This window comes from Gossypium arboreum, chromosome 1 (assembly GCF_025698485.1).
Source record: "Gossypium arboreum isolate Shixiya-1 chromosome 1, ASM2569848v2, whole genome shotgun sequence".
In the NCBI taxonomy this organism is placed as follows: Eukaryota; Viridiplantae; Streptophyta; class Magnoliopsida; order Malvales; family Malvaceae; genus Gossypium; species Gossypium arboreum.
Genome location: NC_069070.1, coordinates 111,268,453 through 111,288,270, shown reverse-complemented (window position 1 = coordinate 111,288,270; position 19,818 = coordinate 111,268,453). Strand labels below are relative to the sequence as shown.

The window sequence follows — 19,818 nt, the reverse complement described above, 5'->3', positions numbered from 1 at the left end:
GTATATTTATGAATTGTGAATAAAGTGAATATTTGAAATAAAAATGTAGGAATGTGTTTATGTGATTCAAAATGAATAAATATATGATACAAAGTGATATAAGTGTGATATATCAAGTATATTATATGAATAAATGCATTAGTGAACTTAGAGGAAATATATTATATTATAATGAAATGATTTTGGAGTTGAGAGGGATTGAGGGTTCGAATGAGAATCGACTTGGTGATATGGGGGTTCGGAGGAAATTAGGAGAGGAGTATTGGGTTATGTGATGTGTTTATTGGGGTTTTTGTATATTTTTCTGGAGTTCATATTATCAAAGTTCCGTTATAGGCCAGAAGTTTGTGTTTTGGCTTGAATCTCTACAATGTATTGAAATTATTAAACTCCTCTGGTATTCACTAAGGACTACAAAAGTGATATATGAAAGTAAACATGTATATTTATGTGTAATAATATGTGAAGATAAAGATAAAAGTGAACATGAGAATTAAGTGTTAAAAAGATATATGTGAATTAAATGTTTATGTTATGTTAGTGAAATGAGAGAAATATTTTGATACGTGAATGTAAAAGTTAATTAGTGACAATATATGTTAAAAGTTAAAACTATAAGTTATAAAGTTAATTTAAATGATTTTATGTTTTGAAAAATGAATTAAAAGTTGAAGTATATTAGTGAATAAATGTTATTAAAAATTTATTTAAATTGTAGATGTATAAAATGGTAAGATTGAATTTAGTTGAGTACTAAGTCGTTCTCGTAACTTAACGCGTAGGTGATAGATAAGTTTTAAAAAAAAATAGAATTGTTACTTTAGCTCGGATTACATCACTCCTCACTCCTCAAGCTTCAAGCCCTTTGGTGTGTGTATATATATAATTTGGACCTTAGTTTGGCATATAATTAAGCTTATTCGTAATAATGTGAATTATGTACCAATAATAATATTTAATGTTATAAGTTATCTTGGTTAAAGTAAAACAAAAAGATGTTTAAGTGGTGAATTTAGTGTTTAAATGTAATATCTTTTACTTGAATCTTACAATGATTTCAGAAAGCCAAAGTGCTTTTATAAAAGGTGGTAACATCTTTGACAATACTCTTTTGGCTAATGAATTAGTTAGAGCTCTAATAACAAATTTTAATTTTTAATGTTTACATATTTTATCAATTTAATTCTAAATATAAAAAAAATAAAAGAATAATTAGCTCTCAATGTTTACTGAACTTGTCATTCTAGTTCAAAATCTAAAAAATTCAATAAGTTTAGCTTTCAGTGTTTACAAAAACTATTATTTTAGCCCTCTAAATGATTTATTCCCGTTTTGTCCAATTAGATCAAGCCACGTTAACTCTACAACGGTACGGTCAAGTGCTGAGTCAACCATGGCAGCATCCAACTCAATTTGAGTCATCGCCACCCGGATGTGCTCGCCTCCAATTTCCCTCTTGTTCCCACCTCGTCAAAGTAAAAGACAATACATTCCCTTTTAGTATAGTTTTATTTGATTTTTTAAATAAAATTTGTAATTATTTTACGATTTCCTTCGATAATAAACCTCATAAAAAAGGGATTTGAATTTAATAAATTAAGAAGGACTTCCGACAACCACAGTTGAATTTGATTTAATTATTTACACATTTTAAGAAAACATGAATTTAATTAAAATTTAAAAGAAATTAATATTAATTTACTCATTTTTATAATAAATGCACTATACTTTATATAGTTTATATTCACCTTTAAAGAAGCAAAGATATAAACTAATGTAAGTATAATATTTGTGGGTTTGTTTAATTTGGAAGGAAGTTGGGCAAAAATGATTTGTTTCCCTGAAAGTTTCTCCTATTTGGATCCCAAGTTTGTGGATAGTCTTTTGATTGCGGAACCTTTAAATGGACCAATTTTGCAAAAATATTACTCTTATTTTCCCTTGGTTTGTTTCATTCTACATACCACATTTTTTTCATCCATTGTTTAGCTTATGCTACTTGGACTTGAGGTGAGGCTTGGATAGGGGTATGTGATCTACATTAATTTACTCATTTTTGGAATATATATTTATTAGAGGGCTAAAATGAAAAATTTTGTAAATTAAGGGTTAAATTTGTTGAATTTTTATGTTTAGTATCAAATTGATAGAATATTTAAACATTAAAGTGCTAAATTTGTTATTCAACCAGAAAAAAAAAGGCTCACATCAGTACAGCAGTCAAATTTCAAATAGCAGTTAATATTCGGTGACAAAAAAATTTGATTTCGAATAGTTTAGTGACTTAAATTGAAAAAAAATTTAAAAAATATTAACCAAAATAGAAGCGGAAAATAATTTAGTGAACATTTCCATATTTTACCCTTATATTTATAATTAACTTAATAGGTATGAAAATGGTGTATTTGTGTTACTTATTACTAAGTTATATATTTTACACATTATTATTTATAATAAATTATAGATAAAACTTATATATCATAAACATCCATTAAATTAAATTTTTATTTAAAATTTGGAATGTATAAAATCTTTTAATCCTTGATTTTAAATATTTTTATTGTTGCATAGATTATTTAAAAGATAATCATAGTAAAAGGAAAAAGAAATGATATATGCATGAAGTGGATTCACATGGAAACTTATGCCTTTATAGAACTCAACTTCATAAAAATAAAAATGGAGAATAGATTGTTTTGCTTTAGGATTTAAAACAGTTGAACTGAATAAATAAATTGTTGGAGATTGAAGAATTCTGATCCTTTATCCAGGTTCTCTCATGTTCTTTATGAAAGCCAATCTTCATTTGATTGGGATTTATTTTCTTCTTTGATTGGATATCGGATTGAATTCTTAATTTTGCTTGTTCAGGATTGATGAAGCACAAGATATATTTGGAATACAACGATGGACGTGTATAGATTGGAAAACCTATGCTTTCAGTATGCAAATTATGTGGAAGTCTGATGTCTAATACAACAATTGCTTCAATGGCAACATTGGATGGTCATGGTCAGGGCAGCTGCAAAATTCTGTAATCTCGGAGCCAGGATCCCATCTGGAAGTTCATTATTCTCTTTTCCGAGATCAAGTTTTCACTGGATGGAAAATCATCCCATGCTTTTAGAATTACAATGTGTCTTGGCCTGCGATCACAACATCAAATGAAGGAATTTTAAACATAAAGCAAGGCACAAATGAATCCTCCAGCGCCGTTACTTTTGTGTTGCATCAAGATCAAGAAGGATGACAATGAAATAGCAGTACCTTTACATATTTCTTATGAAGCTTCAATGCCCCAGTGCAGGCTTTCTTGGCATCCAAAATTCCAGTCATGTCGTTCAAAATCTGAAAAAGCCAAAGCGCTAAGGTGACATAAGACAGCTTTGAATTTTGGCTATCCCACGAGTTGTAGATCAACGTAAGGAAATTGTAATCTTACCTTAACTACATCATCCAGCCCCCGAGCTTGATGCAGTAGTACCGAGCTCTTATCTTTTAAGACACTGGCAACAATAAAAACAGAAATGGGGAGGGGTGCATCCACGCTTTTAATTTTCATATTTTCTCTCTCGTACTTCCCATACTTCTGGGTTGGTTTTGATTTTCCTTTAGAACCCTCGGCTTTCTCCATATTCAGTTCAAGTTCTTCATACAGAGAGAACAAGTCTGGATCATATTCCAAAGCCCACATCATCTGTAGAAAGTTTAGGCAACCAGAATGCGTAAAAGAATTCATGTGAAGTGTATTGGGACACACAAGTATATCTTCCATGAAGACTACAATATGCATCTACTTATCAGTTAATATGCAAAGCAGTTTAGCATGCATTTTGAATCTGAATCAATAAAATCAGTCAAAGGATGATAACTGTTGAACATACCTCCCATAAGTACAATGAATCACAGAATGAGAACTCTCGACGAAACAAAACTATTAGCATTCGAAAAGCAAAGAGATAGTTACCTCCACCCAGTGTTTCTGTAGAACCAAAATATAAGAACAGAAATATTAGTCTTCGAAGAAGATGTGCAAAGAAAGCACAATGCATAACACTTGAGAACTAAAGATATAAGCTTCAATTCGTACCTAAGTGCTGATGAAGTTTCGGATCAATAACTTGAGTTACTGTGGCCAAATTACTAAGTTGTGTCTGTACTCCAACAAAAGTCTCAGTGCATTGGAAATTTCCTCGCTTTAAGATTTCAAAAAAGAAAGAACACATGTCATAGGAAGGCCACTTAAAAGAAGAAAAAGAGCTCAAACCTTGACAATAGAGATACATAAGCTTATATTGAACCAGTAGGAAGTAGGAACTAGAACTTATCCCAGTACTGGAAAATAGACTTGAGTGCGTAAGAAAAGATAGGCCATCTTGCTGTTATACCTCTGTAAAGCAAAATAAAGTCGAATATAGAAAGTTACCAATCTGCGCATTAGACGCTCAAAGCACCAAAATGCATCTGCTTCATTTTCGAGAAGAATAATCATGGGGGAGCATAGATCACTCATTCCTGCTCAACATTGTTATTAAATCTAACTTTCATAATTAGTATTGGTTACAAATTGCACATAAAAGAAAATGATTAGAAACATATATACGTATATGTCAAGCATATGCCACAACAATCACATGCTAATGAAAAAAAGGTAATGCCATTTTAAGGTGAATAAATATACTTGATTGAGGCAATTAAAATTACAGAAACTATAATCATCAATTTAAAAAGCTGTCCTAGTAATGAAACAAAACTGCATGTAATTACACACCTTGACAATATCCTACATCTATATCTATCCAGGCATAAACAGAGAGAATATCCTGAAGTTTCGATAAATTCTCTGGCTTATCGTAGAATAGCAAAGTCCTGTCGGTGCGTTTGACATAGAGGCCTGAAGGAAACATAAACACAAGGAATGTGGTAATGATTAAGAGAAGAAAGCAACAAATCAAAGAGAGAAATGTATTTGAAATTGAAGACAACAAACCAACCTATTTGATGCAATGTATGCATCCACTGGACTACTTTCATGTCCAAAGGACCATTACTGGTTAACTCCTTTGCCATTTCTGTCCTATTAGCATTTGCATCTGAATAATTCATTACATATCACTACCTGGTTTATTTCACTTTCAGTAAACTATTATTATAAACAGGTAAAGTGCAAGTAACTTGCCTAGATTTGTCTCTAAAGCTACTACAGGGTTTCGAATGGGTTGACCATCTTCGGTGATTACAGGTGCTGTAATATATTTTCCACTTCCAACAACAGGAAACATTTTACTACATTCATTCTTCAATCTAACATATTGTTCCCTGAGATATAGAAGTGAGAAAAAGAAACTCAGAAAACGATCTTGTGATGAGGAAAGAGGATTGGCAGAGAACGATCCCTCAAGATTCAATATCCAAATAGATCAAAATCGTTAAACAGGTGAAGTGGACTACCTTCGGTGCTGTCGTATCTGCTTCCTTTCATCAAATGTGCTCATAGGATGATAACAGCCAAGTAGAAACTCCCAAACTTCTCCTCTAATTGCTGGATGGATCCCCTATGTTTGCCAAATACATAAAGAAATAAACTTGATGGGCAGAGACAGAAACAAAAGAGCATAAATATGTACATGCATTGAAGTCCCATAACCATAGCCATGCACAACATCTATGATCTTCTACATATAAGATTCAGAGCTAAATGTTACATGAAACACATAGATGAGTTCATTTTTTGTTCTCTTGTAGTAAGAAACCATCAAGACTCTTTCATGGATTCATTCCGCATGTTCTAATTCCTTTTTACGGTGTATGGATCAATTCTCACTGATGGTCTAAAAAATCAAAAGGATAACAATCTACATTTGAATATTGTTTTGCTGAGTTTCTTTATCGACTGCAAATAAGAGATGGACAGGGTGTTAGTTGCAAAGGATATCAAATATATGAACAATTGCATATAAAAGTGCAAGCAAATCATCCATCTAACTTAAATATATTTAACATAACTACAATTTTGTTTGAATCAATTGAAATGTAGAAAAGATAAATAGTTTTGAACATTAACATGAACTTACCCCACGATGAATCCGGTTTAGAGTTTTGCCTATATCCAATTGGCCATCTGAAGAAAATGCAGCTAGCCATTTTCTTACACTTAAGTTTTACCAGGCTGCATAAGCAAATACAAAGATATTCATCATATAAACCATATGCTTTAATCTGGAAGCAGAATTTTAGTTTATTTTTTTGCCATGAAAAGCATTGACTTGAAAATGTGATGATCATGACAAGAAACGACATTATAAACCAAGTTCATTGACTCAGTTTTTAACTGCACTCTTTCTACGTACGTATAAATTCAAGATCAAATCTCAAAATGATCATACCATCAAATCCTCTATTAGATAAATTCACCGCTAAAGCTAAAGTCCAATCAAATTAGAGCCAATAATGAAGATAAAGATATTTTCCCCTTAAATCTAAACAAAAATAAACATGCTTCCTTTCCAAATTTTTCTTAAACATGGATACAAATCGTCAAAATTTTTTTTTTCAATTAGTAAAAACAAACCTTGATCCTAAATCTGGTTGCAGGAACATCAGTGGAATCAGGCCGGACCTCATAATAAGAATCGGCGGGTTCTGAAGGAGCCCCCCGCATTTACCCGGAAAGGACTAATAAAAGTTTTCTGTTATTTTGTTTCCCCCTTTTTTGCACCCAAAAAAGGGTTTTTTTTCTTTTGTTATTTGCAACTGACCTACCAAAAGCTGAAACCTTTGAATAGAAGAAGAAATACCTAGAAAGAAAAAAATCAAAGGAATGCAAGGGAAAGCGGAGAAAATGAAGGGCTCAGCCAAGTTAAGTTCTTCAAAGAACAAGGGGAAAAAGACTATTTGTCTTCCTTTGTTTTTGTTCTTTTTTGGAACGAAGGTTAAAAAAAAAAAAGAACAAGAAGTCTTCTATTCTTGGTTGTTGATGGATTTATAGCTTTATATGGTGAGTGATGGTGATGGTGGCAGCCATGGTCGTAGGAAAGAAAGCTGTCATCTCACATACACACGCACAAGGATATTAAAAATTAAATTACATAGAAAAAGTAGTTAGCCGTTTTATGCGTTGATTTTAACCGTCTCCCTCTTGTTTTCTGTCTTTTGTCTAAATTTAACCGTCAATTTTCAAAAAAATAAAATAAAAAAAATTATGTACTTATTTAAATCCCACCAAAATTTCAAGCTCCTGTTTTTATATTTAAGGCTTAATAGCAACTTTGACTACTAACGTTTATATATTTTATCAAAATAGTTTTAATTACATCTTTGAGCTTTTTTTAGCCATCAACTTTTTTTTTTTCAAATTACGTTTTTTAATATATTTGATTAAAGTATCATTAAAAAAGTTAACGAGATGATGTTTGTCGTTAATCATGTTCCATCCACTATATAAGATGCAGACATTTTGACTAAGCTTGTACCACCCTCTCGGTTTAATATAGTTCAAATTCAAGTTAGTGTTGTCTCTTATGAAGTTCTTAAGACCAAGAAAATGTTAAGAGTAACTATATTTGTTGAGTCGGTTGGTATTTGTTATAGTAGTTGTAACAGTTGGCTTTGTTGGTTAGTCAACTAAAAAGTTATACTTTCAATTTATCGGTTAGTTATTATGTAACACCTCATACCTGTACCCGAGATCGGAATAGGATACGAGACATTACAGAAATTTTCAGAATAATTTCAATTAATTTATATCATTTAGTATTCATTTTCATGTTTCATGTAACATTCTTTTCATATTATAATTCTCGTATCATATCAATTATTCTATCCGTTGAATCATTGGAGTTCCAATGGATTTTTAAACAGTACACTCAAAGCGTACATTTCCATATTCCATCAATTCATATTCAGAAATAACCCTTAGGACGTTTAATCATTAAGCATTCTCTCGAGTCACATCTCATGCAACTGTAGTGAATCAGGATTACCTTTTCAGGTCAAATCCTACCCACCTTAAGTTATCATAAGGAATCATATATCGTGTAACCGTAGCGAATTAGGATTACCTTTTCAGGTCAAATCCTATCCGCCTTAAGTTACCGTAGTGAATCAGGAATAAATCCTATTCACTTTAAATTACTATAGTGAATCAGGAACAAATCCTATCCACTTTATATTCTCGAAAAGGCTTTTGTCAGATTAACTGTCCAAGTTATCTATTTCTGCAACACATGCAAGAACTCTTTCATTTGGGAAATCACCTATATCCATCCGGAACCCAATATTCAAATAGATTTTATCCCTTTCAAGTAGTTTCAAAACATGTATTATTTCTTTCATTTCAACATCTATACATTTCACATATTCAATTCAAACATATTTACATGCTCATTCAAGTTATACGAACCTACTTGACTAAATTGCAGAAATACAAAGATTTTGGGGCATTTTGGTAATTTACCATTTTCCCAATTTTCACCCGATCTTAAATTAATAATTTCATTCAATTTATTAATTTAGATAATAAAACAATTTATTCCCTTCAATTTGGTCATTTTTGACATTTTACAAAATTGTCCCCTAAAGTTTTACTTTTATTCAATTTAGTCCTTGAGCCTAAAACATGCAAATTAACCATACTAGCTGAATATTCATATATATTTTCCTCCTCCTCCTCTCCATTCCACATCCTTAATGTATATAACATGCTTATAAGTAACATTATCTATAATTTCACTATTTACTTATATGTATATTCAAAGCTGTCCATCGTGTCATGTCACTAAATTATTTTTATCTTAAGATACATAACTCCAAATTAAGATACTCTAATTTTTCCCTGAAGCTAGATTCACATATATTCTTACCATAAAATTTTCAGAATTTTTGGTTTGGCCAATAAGTACAGTTTATTCTTTAAATTTACCCCTGTTCTGTTGTCTGACAGTTCCGACCCTTCTTCGCTAAAAATTAATTATCTTCTCGTATGAGATTTAGATGATGTTCCCACTTATTTATCTTGAAGATAAACTCCTTAAATATTTTAAAAATATAAATTTAAACCCTTAATTATTTTTATCCAATTTTTAATGATTTTCCAAAGTCAGAACAGGGGAACTCGAAATCATTCTGACCTTGTCTCACAAAGTTTATTATATCTCATAATTCACAATTTCATTTTTTACACCGTTTCTTCTATAAGAAACTAGACTCAATAATATTTAATTCCATATTTTTTTCATCCTCTAATTTGATTTCTAAAATTTATGGTGATTTTTCAAATTTAGCCTACTGCTGATATCCAAAACTGTTTTAGTGCAAGATGTTTATTTACCATGTTGATAACACCCTTATTTTCTTTCATTACACTATTTCTCATTACTTTCTCTTATTTTCTCTTATTTTCTCTTCACTAACATATCAAGAACATAAAACCTTATATAAGAAAACTCGACATTAACATCATTTCCATACTTTTTTCAATAGTATCAAACTTAAAAATATATTGAAATCTTGATGTTCTTACCTTGTCTCATTGATTTCAATCTTTAACTTGATTCTCTCTCTCCTCCAGCTTCTATTTCTTGAATCTAACTTGATATTCTAGCTTCTCGTAGTCTCCTTGTCATCTTTCTCTCTTGATAGCTAAGGAAATTCTTTTGGTTTCTAAGTGAAAATGGTGAATTTTTGGTAGAAGGACCAAATTGTAAAGAAAAGAAAACTTTCTTTCTTCTCTTTTCTTCTAACGTGAATTGCATGGATGGAAAGATGATAGAAATTCTTCATCTTTCCTTCATTATATATTAAATAAATTAATAATAAAATAATAATAAATAGTAAAATATATCATTAAAATATTAAAATAATATTTATCTTAATTAAATAATTATAAAATATCATCAACATCATCATTACTTTCTAGATTTCTCTCTCTTCCAATTGACCATTGATAAACCATAATATATACATATTTTTACCCCATGCTTGACATATTTTTGGATAAATTATCATAAGATTTAGTGAATTTGATGCTACTAATCCTTTAAAATCATGTTTTATACTTAGGTAAGCATAAGAAGGTGAAAAGGGCAAGTAACGGGTCAAAAACAGACAAAATGAGCTTATCTCAATATTTCACATTGCCTAGGCACTTTCACGTGGGTAAACCACACACCTGTGTGAGACACACGGGCAGGCCACACGGCCGTGTGGCATGGTAATGTCGATTAAAAACCAACTCAGAATTACACACGGCTTGAGCACCTTCACACGGGCGTGGCACACAGCCGTGTCCCTGTCGAGCCCAAGTTTAATTCTACTCAAAAAAGGCTAATTTTTAGGGTTTTAAAGCATTCTAAAGTCCATATAAACACCCTAAAAGAGGATAAAGGAAGACACGAAGAGCAGAAGGCAGAAAATACTCAATAACAGCTATTGGAATCAACTCGGAAGCAGGAATTACGTCAAGACCGAAGATCTCCATTCAATTTCTACTGAAGTTTTTAGGTTTCTTATGTTTTGTTATTTTTCTAATTTTGAGATATTTTCCCCCCTCATTATGAACTAAACTCCTTAAGTACTTGAGGGAGATGAAACCTAAGACAGATCTTATTACTATTTGAATTATATGATAAATACTTGTTCTTATTCTTAATTATGTGTTCCTAATTCTTGCTTTAATATTTCAGGATATTAATTCAAGTTTGATGTGCTTATTCAGTGGAGAAAAAGTCCCTGTTTAAGAGTAGATCTTCAATAATTAAGTGGAGTTGCATGCAATCCTAAAGATAGGACGATATAAATCTGCCGGATTAGAGTCAAATCTAATAAGGGAGTCCATAGATCGAATTAATACAACAATAGGGGTTTTAATTAGAAAGAGATTTCAATTAATCAACCTAGAGTCAGTTGTTGTTTTAGTCTCGATAGAGATATTAACATAAATCAGGGATTTCTACGGATTAAGTCAAGTGAATAAATCGTCTAATTCTGAGGTAATAAGTGAAGTCTAGGTAGATTCTTCTTTGGGTATTGTCTTCTCCATCGGTTTTCCAACAGTATTTTCCAACTTTTATCTCTATCGTAATCTTATTCAATAAAATAATTAGTCTTAGTTTAAAACATCCTTTAATTCTTAGGCTAGATAATAAAAATATAGTAATTACTAGTACTTTTAGTCCTTGTGGATACGATATTTTCGGTCTCACCATAACTATACTACTATTCGATAGGTGCGCTTGCCTTAGTCGAATTTTTAGTTAGTTTAGTGATCATCAAGTTTTTGGCACCGTTGCCGGGAACTAAGATATTATGAACACTTAATTTTTATTACTTTAGCTATTTTTATTTTTATTGCAATTTAATTTTGTTTTTATTACTAATTTTTCTTTTATTTACTACTGGCAGGTTTTTATAGTTTATGACTAGAAGAAACCTGTCAGGATCTCTACTTTTTGACAGCGAAATTGAAAGCACAGCTCGTAGAAATCGTAGAGAAATAATGCGAAGTTTACGGTATATAGAGGAAGAGCACGATGACGACACCACTAATACAGAGGAGATGGCTGAAAATCAAAATAATCCGCTGCCGCCTGTGGTTGTCGCAAATCCAGTGAATCAATATCCTACTATTCGTACTATGTACGACTATGCTAAGCCCAATTTAACAGGAACTGAATTAAGTATAGTTAGACTTGCTGTTGCTACAAATAATTTTGAACTGAAACCTAACACGATTCAAATGATACAACAGTTTGTTCAGTTTGATGGTTTGCAGGACGAGGATCCAAACACTCATTTAGTGAATTTTCTAGAATTCTACGACACCTTTAAGATCAATGGCGTTTCTGATGATGCCATTCGCCTTCGGTTATTTCCCTTTTCATTACGAAATAAGGCTAAACAGTGGTTGAACTCGTTACCACGAGGGTCAATCACTACTTGGGAACAAATGATCGAAAAATTTTTACTTAAATATTTTCCTCCGACTAAAACGGAAAAGTTAAGGAATGATATCTCTTCTTTTGTGCAAATGGATATAGAAACACTTTATGATGCATGGGAGAGATACAAAGACTTATTGAGAAGGTGCCCTCACCATGGGTTACCTCTTTGGCTACAAGTTCAAACTTTCCACAACGGTTTGAATCCCTCAACTAGACAAATGATCGACGCAGCTGCTGGTGGAACCATCAATAATAAGACACCCAAAGAGGCTTATGAGTTCATAGAAGAGATGTCACTGAACAATTATCAGTGGTAAGTCATGAGGACAAAGTCGAGAAAAGCAGCCGACGTTTTTAACATCGACTCGGTTACTATGCTTTCAAATCAGGTAGAACTTTTGAATAAAAGATTGATGGTTTATTTGGTTCTATGCAGGTACATCCAGTAATGCAGTGCGATGCAAGTGGAGGTGGAATAAGCAATTCAGGATACCCACCCTACGGGCCCAACATGGAGAACGAGCAAATGAATTATATAGGTAATAATCCTCGACTTCAAAATAATCCTTATAGTAACACTTATAATGCAGGTTGGAGGAACCACCCAAATTTCCCATGGGGAGGCCAAGGGAATCAAAGACCACCACCCCCTCCAGGCTTCTAACAACAACCTTACCAGCAAGAAAAAATTCCGAACCTTGAGGAGATGATGAAAAAGTTTGTTTCAATAGCGGAAACCCATTTTCAGAATACTGAAACTACACTTAAAAATTAGCAAGCATCAATTCAAGGGCTCGAGAATCAAATAAGACAGCTGGCTAAGATGATTTCAGAGAGACCACCAGAGACTCTACCTAGTAACACTGAACCCAATCCAAAAGAGCATGCGAAAGCAATTACACTAAGGAGTGGGAAAGTGTTAGCTGAATCTGAAAAGAAGTTGCCACAAGAAACTGACAGAAACGAAGATAAGGAGGTAAAACTTAGGAACAATGAAAAACCGGTGCTGAAGGTATATAAATCACCAATCCCATATCCAGCAAAGTTGAAGAAAGACCGCATGGATGCATAATTTGGTAAATTTCTTGAACTTTTTAAATAGCTGCATATTAACTTACCTTTTGTTGAAACTATCTCACAGATGCCAACATAAGCAAAATTTTTAAAGGAGCTTCTAACAAATAAGAGGAAGTTTGAAGAGTTGTTTATAGTAGAACTCAATGAGGAATGCTCAGGCATACTCCAAAATAAACTGCCAACCAAACTGAAAGATCCAGAAAGTTTTACTATTCCCTGCTTAATTGGTAGTTTAAATGTTGAGAAGGTACTAGCTGATTTAGGCGCTAGCGTTAATTTGATGCCTTACAAAATATTCAAGTAACTTGGCCTTCGGGAGCCAAAACCTACTAGGATGAGTATTCAACTAGCTGATAGATCTGTTGAATATCCTAGGGGAATTATTGAAGATGTACTTGTAAAAGTAGATAAATTCATATTCCTTGTTGATTTTGTTGTGCTTGACATGGATGAGGATGTTGAGGTGCTTTTAATTTTAGGTCGCCTATTTTTAGCCACTGTTAGGGCTATTATTGATGTGGGTGATGGTAAACTTGTGCTTAGGGTAGTTGACGAAGAGATTATGTTTAAAATTTATGATGCCATGAGATAATCTAGAGAACAAGATGACTCCTGTTATTTTATTGATTCTATTGATCACACTACTCAAGATTCTTTACAGGAAATCATACATAAGGACACGTTGGAACTGTGTCTTGCCCAAGGAGAGGAGGTAAATAACGATGATTCTGTGATAGGTAAGACAAAAGCTAAACTAAATTCTAATGACCCTTCACTAAGAAAGAAGAGTTATGAGGGTATTGGGGTATTAGGGTAAACAATGAATTAAAATTAAAACCCTCCATTGAAGAACCTCCTAAATTAGAATTGAAGCAACTACCAAATCACCTAGAATATGCGTTTCTCAAAAACAATTCCACATTACCAGTTATCATTGCTTCAGATTTACAGCCAACTGAAAAAGACGAATTACTTCAAGTATTGAAGGAGCATAAAAGTGCTATAGCTTGGAAGATTTCTGACATAAGAGGGATCGGTCCTTCTTTCTGCACACATAAAATCTTAATGGAAGATGAATATAAACCTTGCATGCAAGCTCAAAGACGACTGAATCCTTACATGAAAGAAGTCGTAAAAGTTGAGGTAATTAAACTTCTAGATGCTGGAATTATTTATCTTATTTGTGATAGTTTTTGGGTGAGTCTTGTACAGGTTGTCCCTAAGAAAGGAAGCATGAATGTTGTGGCTAATGAGAAGAACGAATCGATCCCAACACGAACAGTCACGGGGTAGAAAGTTTGCATTGACTAGAGAAAATTAAACGATGCTACAAGAAAGGATCACTTCCCCTTACCATTCATTGATCAGTTGTTGGAAAGATTATCTGGGCATATGTATTATTGCTTCTTAGATGGACTCTCGGGTTACTTCCAAATCCCAATAGCTCTTGAAGACCAAGAGAAAACGACATTTACATGTCCTTACGGTATATTTGCTAATCGACGAATGCCTGTTGGATTATATAATGCCCCTGCTACTTTTTAGCGATGCATGTTGGCCATTTTTGATGAACTCGTAGAAGACATTATGGAGGTATTTATGGATGACTTCTCGGTATTTAGTAACTCTTTCTATCTTTTCCTTAAAAATTTAAAACGTGTCCTAATGAGATGTGAGGAAACGAACCTTGTGCTGAATTGGGAAAAATGTCACTTCATAGTTCGTGAAGGGATTGTGTTAGGTTATAAAATTTCTAGCAGGGGGATCGAGGTTGACAAAGCAAAAGCTGAAACTATTGAGAAATTACCTCCCCCTAATTCAGTTAAGGCTATTCGAAGCTTTTTAGGTCATACTGGATTTTATAGAAGATTTATTAAAGATTTCATGCTGGATTTTATAGAAGATTTATTAAAGATTTTTCTAAAATAGCTAAACCTTTAAAAAATTTACTAGAAAAAGATGTGCCTTTCAATTTCAGGCAAGAATGTTTAAAAGCATTAATACTCTTAAGGATAAATTAATTAATGCTCCAATTGTACTAGCATCTGATTGGAATTTACCCTTTGAACTAATGTGTGATGCGAGTGATTTTACAATAGGTGTGGTTCTTGGATAGCGAAAAGACAAGTATTTTCAACCGATCTATTATGCTAGCAAGACATTGACAGTCGTACAAGAAAATTATACGATGACTGAGAAAGAATTGTTAGGTGTGGTTTTTGCATTCGATAAATTTAGACTATATTTAATATTATCTAATGTTGTCGTTTACACTGACCATTCCGCACTTCGATACCTCCTTACTAAAACAGATGCAAAACCTCTACTAATAAGATGGATTCTATTGTTGCAGGAATTCGATTTAGAAATTCAAGATAAGAAGGGAGTAGAAAATCTTGCAGCAGATCATCTATCTATATTAGAAAACCCACATCTCAAGGAGCTTGATGAACATGAGATAAATGACTCATTCCCTAAAGAACAACTCTTTGCTATATCTGACTCTGAGGAACCTTGGTTTGTAGACATTGCGAATTATTTAGCTGCTAACATTACACCAAAAGGGTTGACACATCATTAAAAGAAACAATTTTTCATTGATGTGAAAAACTATTTTTGGGAAGATCCTTTTCTTTTCTGTATATGTGCAGATCAAGTAATTAGAAAATGTGTCACGAAGTCAGAAACAATTAAGATCTTGGAACATTGCCACTCAAGATCGACTGAAGGACATTACAGTGGGACTAGGACCGTACATAAAATGCTCAGATCAGGTTTTTATTAGCCCACACTATTCAAATATGCCAACAGGTATGTTACTTCTTGTGATAAATGCCAACGAACAAGTAATATCTCTAAACATGACAAAATGCCGTGTCTATTTGGAAGAATCGAAGCATGACTTACACGGGTAGACCACACATCCGTGCCTATTTAACAGCCTTGACCATGATCTGAAGCAATCGCACACGGGCATGTCACATGAACGTGTCACACAGGTGTGTCCCTGTCGAGCCCAAGTATAGTCCTATTTAGAAAAGGCCACTCTTGAGGGCTTTTAGGCATTCTAAAGCCTATTTAAACACCTGAGGAGGCACTTAGAAGGAACACACGGGGTAGGAGGCAAGGAATTACTCAAAAAAAGCCGATTGATCCATCTCAGAAGCTGAATTATCCTTCAAGACTAAAGATCTCCCTTCAATTTCCCTCAGGAGTTTTGGGTTTTCTTTATGTTTTGTTATCATTATTCTTTCGAGATGTTTTCTTTCATAATTATGAACTAAAACCCTTAAATACTTAAGGGGAATGAAACCTAAAAAGGATATTGTTATTATTATTTGAATTGTATGATAAATATTTGACTTGTTCTGAATTATGTGTTCTTGATTCTTATTTTAATATTCCAGGATATTGATTCAAGTTAATGTGCTTATTCAGAGGAGCAAAAGTCCCTGTCTAAGAGTAATTTGTTGTAATTAAGCGGAGTTGATTGCACGCCTAGAGATAGAGTGACAAGATTTTGCCGGATTAGGGTGAAACCTAATAAAGAAGTCCATAGATCGAGTTAATGCAACACTAGGATGTTAATTAGAAAGAGATTTCAATTAATCAACCTAGGGTTAGACGTTATTAGTCTCGAGAGAGATAATAATATAACCTAGGGATTTCTACGGATCAAGTCAAATGAATAAATCATCTGATTTAGAGTCAAATAACAAGTGAAGTCTAGGTGGATTTTTCCTTGGGTATTGTCTTAATTAATCGAGTTTTTCCCAAAAGCTTTTCCCCAATTTTCTCTCTGTGCACCTTTAATTTAGTTAATTAGTTTAGATAAACAAATCCCTTAATTTTTAGGCTAGATAATAAAAAGAAAGTAATTACTAGTACTCTTGGTTCTTTTGAGTTCGACAATCCGGTCTTGCTAAAGCTATACTACTGTTCGATAGTTACACTTGCCTTCATTGTGATAATAGTTAGTTTCTAGAACGGTCCATTATAAAATTATAAAACTTATTGTACGTATCATATATCACATCATATCACGATCAAGTTTTTGACGTCGTTGCCAGGGAGCTAAGATATTAGGAGCACTCGATTTTTATTACTTTAGCCATTTTACTTTTATTGCAATTAAAATTTTTATTTTCTTTTCTAATTTTTCGTTTATTCACTTCTGACAGGTTTTTATAGTGAATAACTAGAAGAAACCTATCAGGAACATTACTTTTTGACAGTGAGATCGATTACACAGCTCGTAGAAACCGTAGAGAAATAAGGTGAAGCCTAAGATACAAAAAAAAGAGGAAGATGACGATATTTCCACCACAATTGAGGAGATGGCTGAAAATCAGAAAAATTCGCTACCTCCTGCGATTGTTGCTGACCCAGTAAATCAGAATCCAGCTCCACGCATTATGTATGATTATGCTAAACCTACTTTAACAAGAACTGAGTCAAGTATAGTTAGGCCTGCTATTGCTACAAATAATTTTGAACTGAAACCTAACACAATTCAAATGATCCAACAGTTTGTTCAGTTTAACGGTTTGTAGAACGAGGACCCAAACGCTCATTTGGCTAATTTCCTAGAGTTTTGTGACACTTTTAAAATTAATGGCATTTCTGATGATGCCATTCGCCTTCAGTTGTTTCCTTTTTTGTTGAGGAACAAAGTAAAACAGTGGTTGAACTCGTTACTACGAGGGTCAATCACTACTTGGGAACAAATGACCGAAAAATTTTTACTTAAATATTTTCTGCCGGCTAAAATGACTAAATTGAGGAATGATATCTCTTCTTTTGTGTAGATGGATCTAGAGACACTCTATCACGCATGGGAGAGATGCAAGGACCTCTTAAGAAGATGCCCTCACCATGGGCTGCCCTTATGGTTGCAGGTTCAAACATTTCACAATGGCTTGAATCCTTCGACTAGATAGATGATTGACGCCGCTGCTGGTGGGACTATCAATAATAAAACACCTGAAGCGACTTACAAATTTATTGAAGAAATATCACTGAATAACTATCACTGGCAAGACATGAGAACAAAGCCGACGAAAGCAGCTGATGTTTTCAACCTCGATGCAGTTACTATGCTATCTAACTAGATAAAACTCTTAAATAAAAAGATTGACGGTTTGTGTGGTTCTACTCAGGTATATCCAGTGATGATGTACGATTCAAATGGATAAGGAGCATACACGAAATATCAATCCTTCAACCCTTGCAACGAGGAGGAACAAGTCCAATAAATGGGTAACAATAATTCTAGACCTCAAAATAACCCATACAGTAATACCTATAATGCAGGTTGGAGGTGCCATCCTAATTTCTCATGGGGTAGTCAAGGAAATCAAAGGCCACAACACCCTCCGGGTTTTCAACAACCACCTTACCAGCAGGAAAAGAAGCCTAACCTTGAGGAGATGCTAACAAAGTTTATCTCGGTGTTGGAAACTCACTTTTAGAATACTGAAACAGCACTTAAGAATCAGCAAACGTCGATCCAAAGGCTTGAAATTCAGATAGGGCAGCTTGCTAAATTGATTTCAAAAAGATCATCAGGAAGTCTACCTAGTAACACCGAACCCAATCCAAAAGAGCATGTGAAAGCAGTTACACTAAGGAGTCGGAAAGCGTTAGCTAAATCTAAAAAGAAGCTACAACAAGAAGCTGACAGAAACGAAGGAGAGGAAGTAAAACCCGAAAATAATCCAATGCCAAAAGAATATAAACCACCAATCTCATATCTAGCAAAGTTGAAGAAAGACCGTATTGATGCACAATTCGGTAAATTTCTTGAACTTTTCAAACAACTGCATATTAACTTACCTTTTGTTGAAGCTATATCACAGATGCCTACATATGCAAAATTTTTAAAGGAGCTTCTAACAAACAAAAGGAAATTTGAAGATCTATCTACAGTGGAGCTTAATGAGGAATGCTCAGCCATATCCAGAATAAACTACCAACCAAATTAAAAGATCCAGTAAGTTTTACTATTCCCTGCTTAATTGGTAGTTTGAATGTTGATAAGGCACTAGCTAATTTAGGCGCTAGCATTAATTTGATGCTATATAAAATGTTTAAACAACTTGGTCTTGGGAAACCTAAACCCACTAGGATGAGTATTCAATTAGCTAATAGATCTGTTAAATATCCTAGGGGAATTATAGAGGATGTACTTGTAAAAGTCGATAAATTTATATTCCCTGTTGATTTCATTGTGCTTGACATGGATGAGGATGTTGAAGTGCCTTTAATCTTAGGTCGTCCACTTTTAGACACTGCTAGGACTGTTATTGATGTGGGTGATGGTAAATTGGTACTTAGAGTAGGTGACGAAGAGATTATCTTTAAAATTTATGATGCCATGAGATTTCCTAGGGAACAGGATGACTCATGTTATTTTATTGACTTTATTGATCAGCTACTAAAGATTCTTTTTAGGAAATCATACATAAGGACACGTTGGAACTGTGTCTTGTCCAAGGAGAGAAATGGGTGATAATTCTGAGATAGGAATTGAACTGAATCTGAATGAACCCTCCCTACGACTAGCAGAATATGAGGATATTAAGGTAAATGGTGAACTTAAGCAAAAATCCTCTATTGAAGAACCTCTCAAATTGGAACTTAAACAATTGCCGAATCACTTGGAATATGCATTCCTTGGAAATAACTCTACATTACCGGTAATTATTGCGTCTAACTTGCAACCCAAAGAAAAAGAAAAATTACTCCAAGTCTTAAGAGAGCATAAAAGGGTCATAGCTTGGAAAATTTCTAACATTAAAAG

General features: G+C 33.4%; 1 protein-coding gene and 2 non-coding genes across 3 annotated transcripts; all 3 read right to left on the bottom strand.

Moving 5' to 3' along the window:
- Positions 1-2,649: 2,649 nt before the first annotated feature.
- Positions 2,650-7,090, bottom strand: LOC108481048 (rab GTPase-activating protein 22). The gene is given in 13 exon segments (XM_017784221.2): positions 2,650-3,146; positions 3,268-3,348; positions 3,443-3,697; positions 3,885-3,982; positions 4,091-4,196; positions 4,427-4,515; positions 4,772-4,894; positions 4,995-5,093; positions 5,180-5,319; positions 5,452-5,555; positions 6,075-6,157; positions 6,160-6,169; positions 6,572-7,090. Coding segments are annotated over 13 exon segments (1,314 nt in total). The 5' UTR covers positions 6,662-7,090; the 3' UTR covers positions 2,650-3,110.
- A 4,902-nt stretch (positions 7,091-11,992) lies between these two features.
- LOC128281800 (small nucleolar RNA R71) lies at positions 11,993-12,099 on the bottom strand. The gene has a single exon (XR_008272074.1). It is a non-coding gene; the product is annotated as a small nucleolar RNA R71 (small nucleolar RNA).
- Positions 12,100-17,791: 5,692 nt separating this feature from the next.
- Positions 17,792-17,898, bottom strand: LOC128282292 (small nucleolar RNA R71). Its single transcript, XR_008272513.1, has one exon. It is a non-coding gene; the product is annotated as a small nucleolar RNA R71 (small nucleolar RNA).
- Between the last annotated feature and the right edge of the window lie 1,920 nt (positions 17,899-19,818).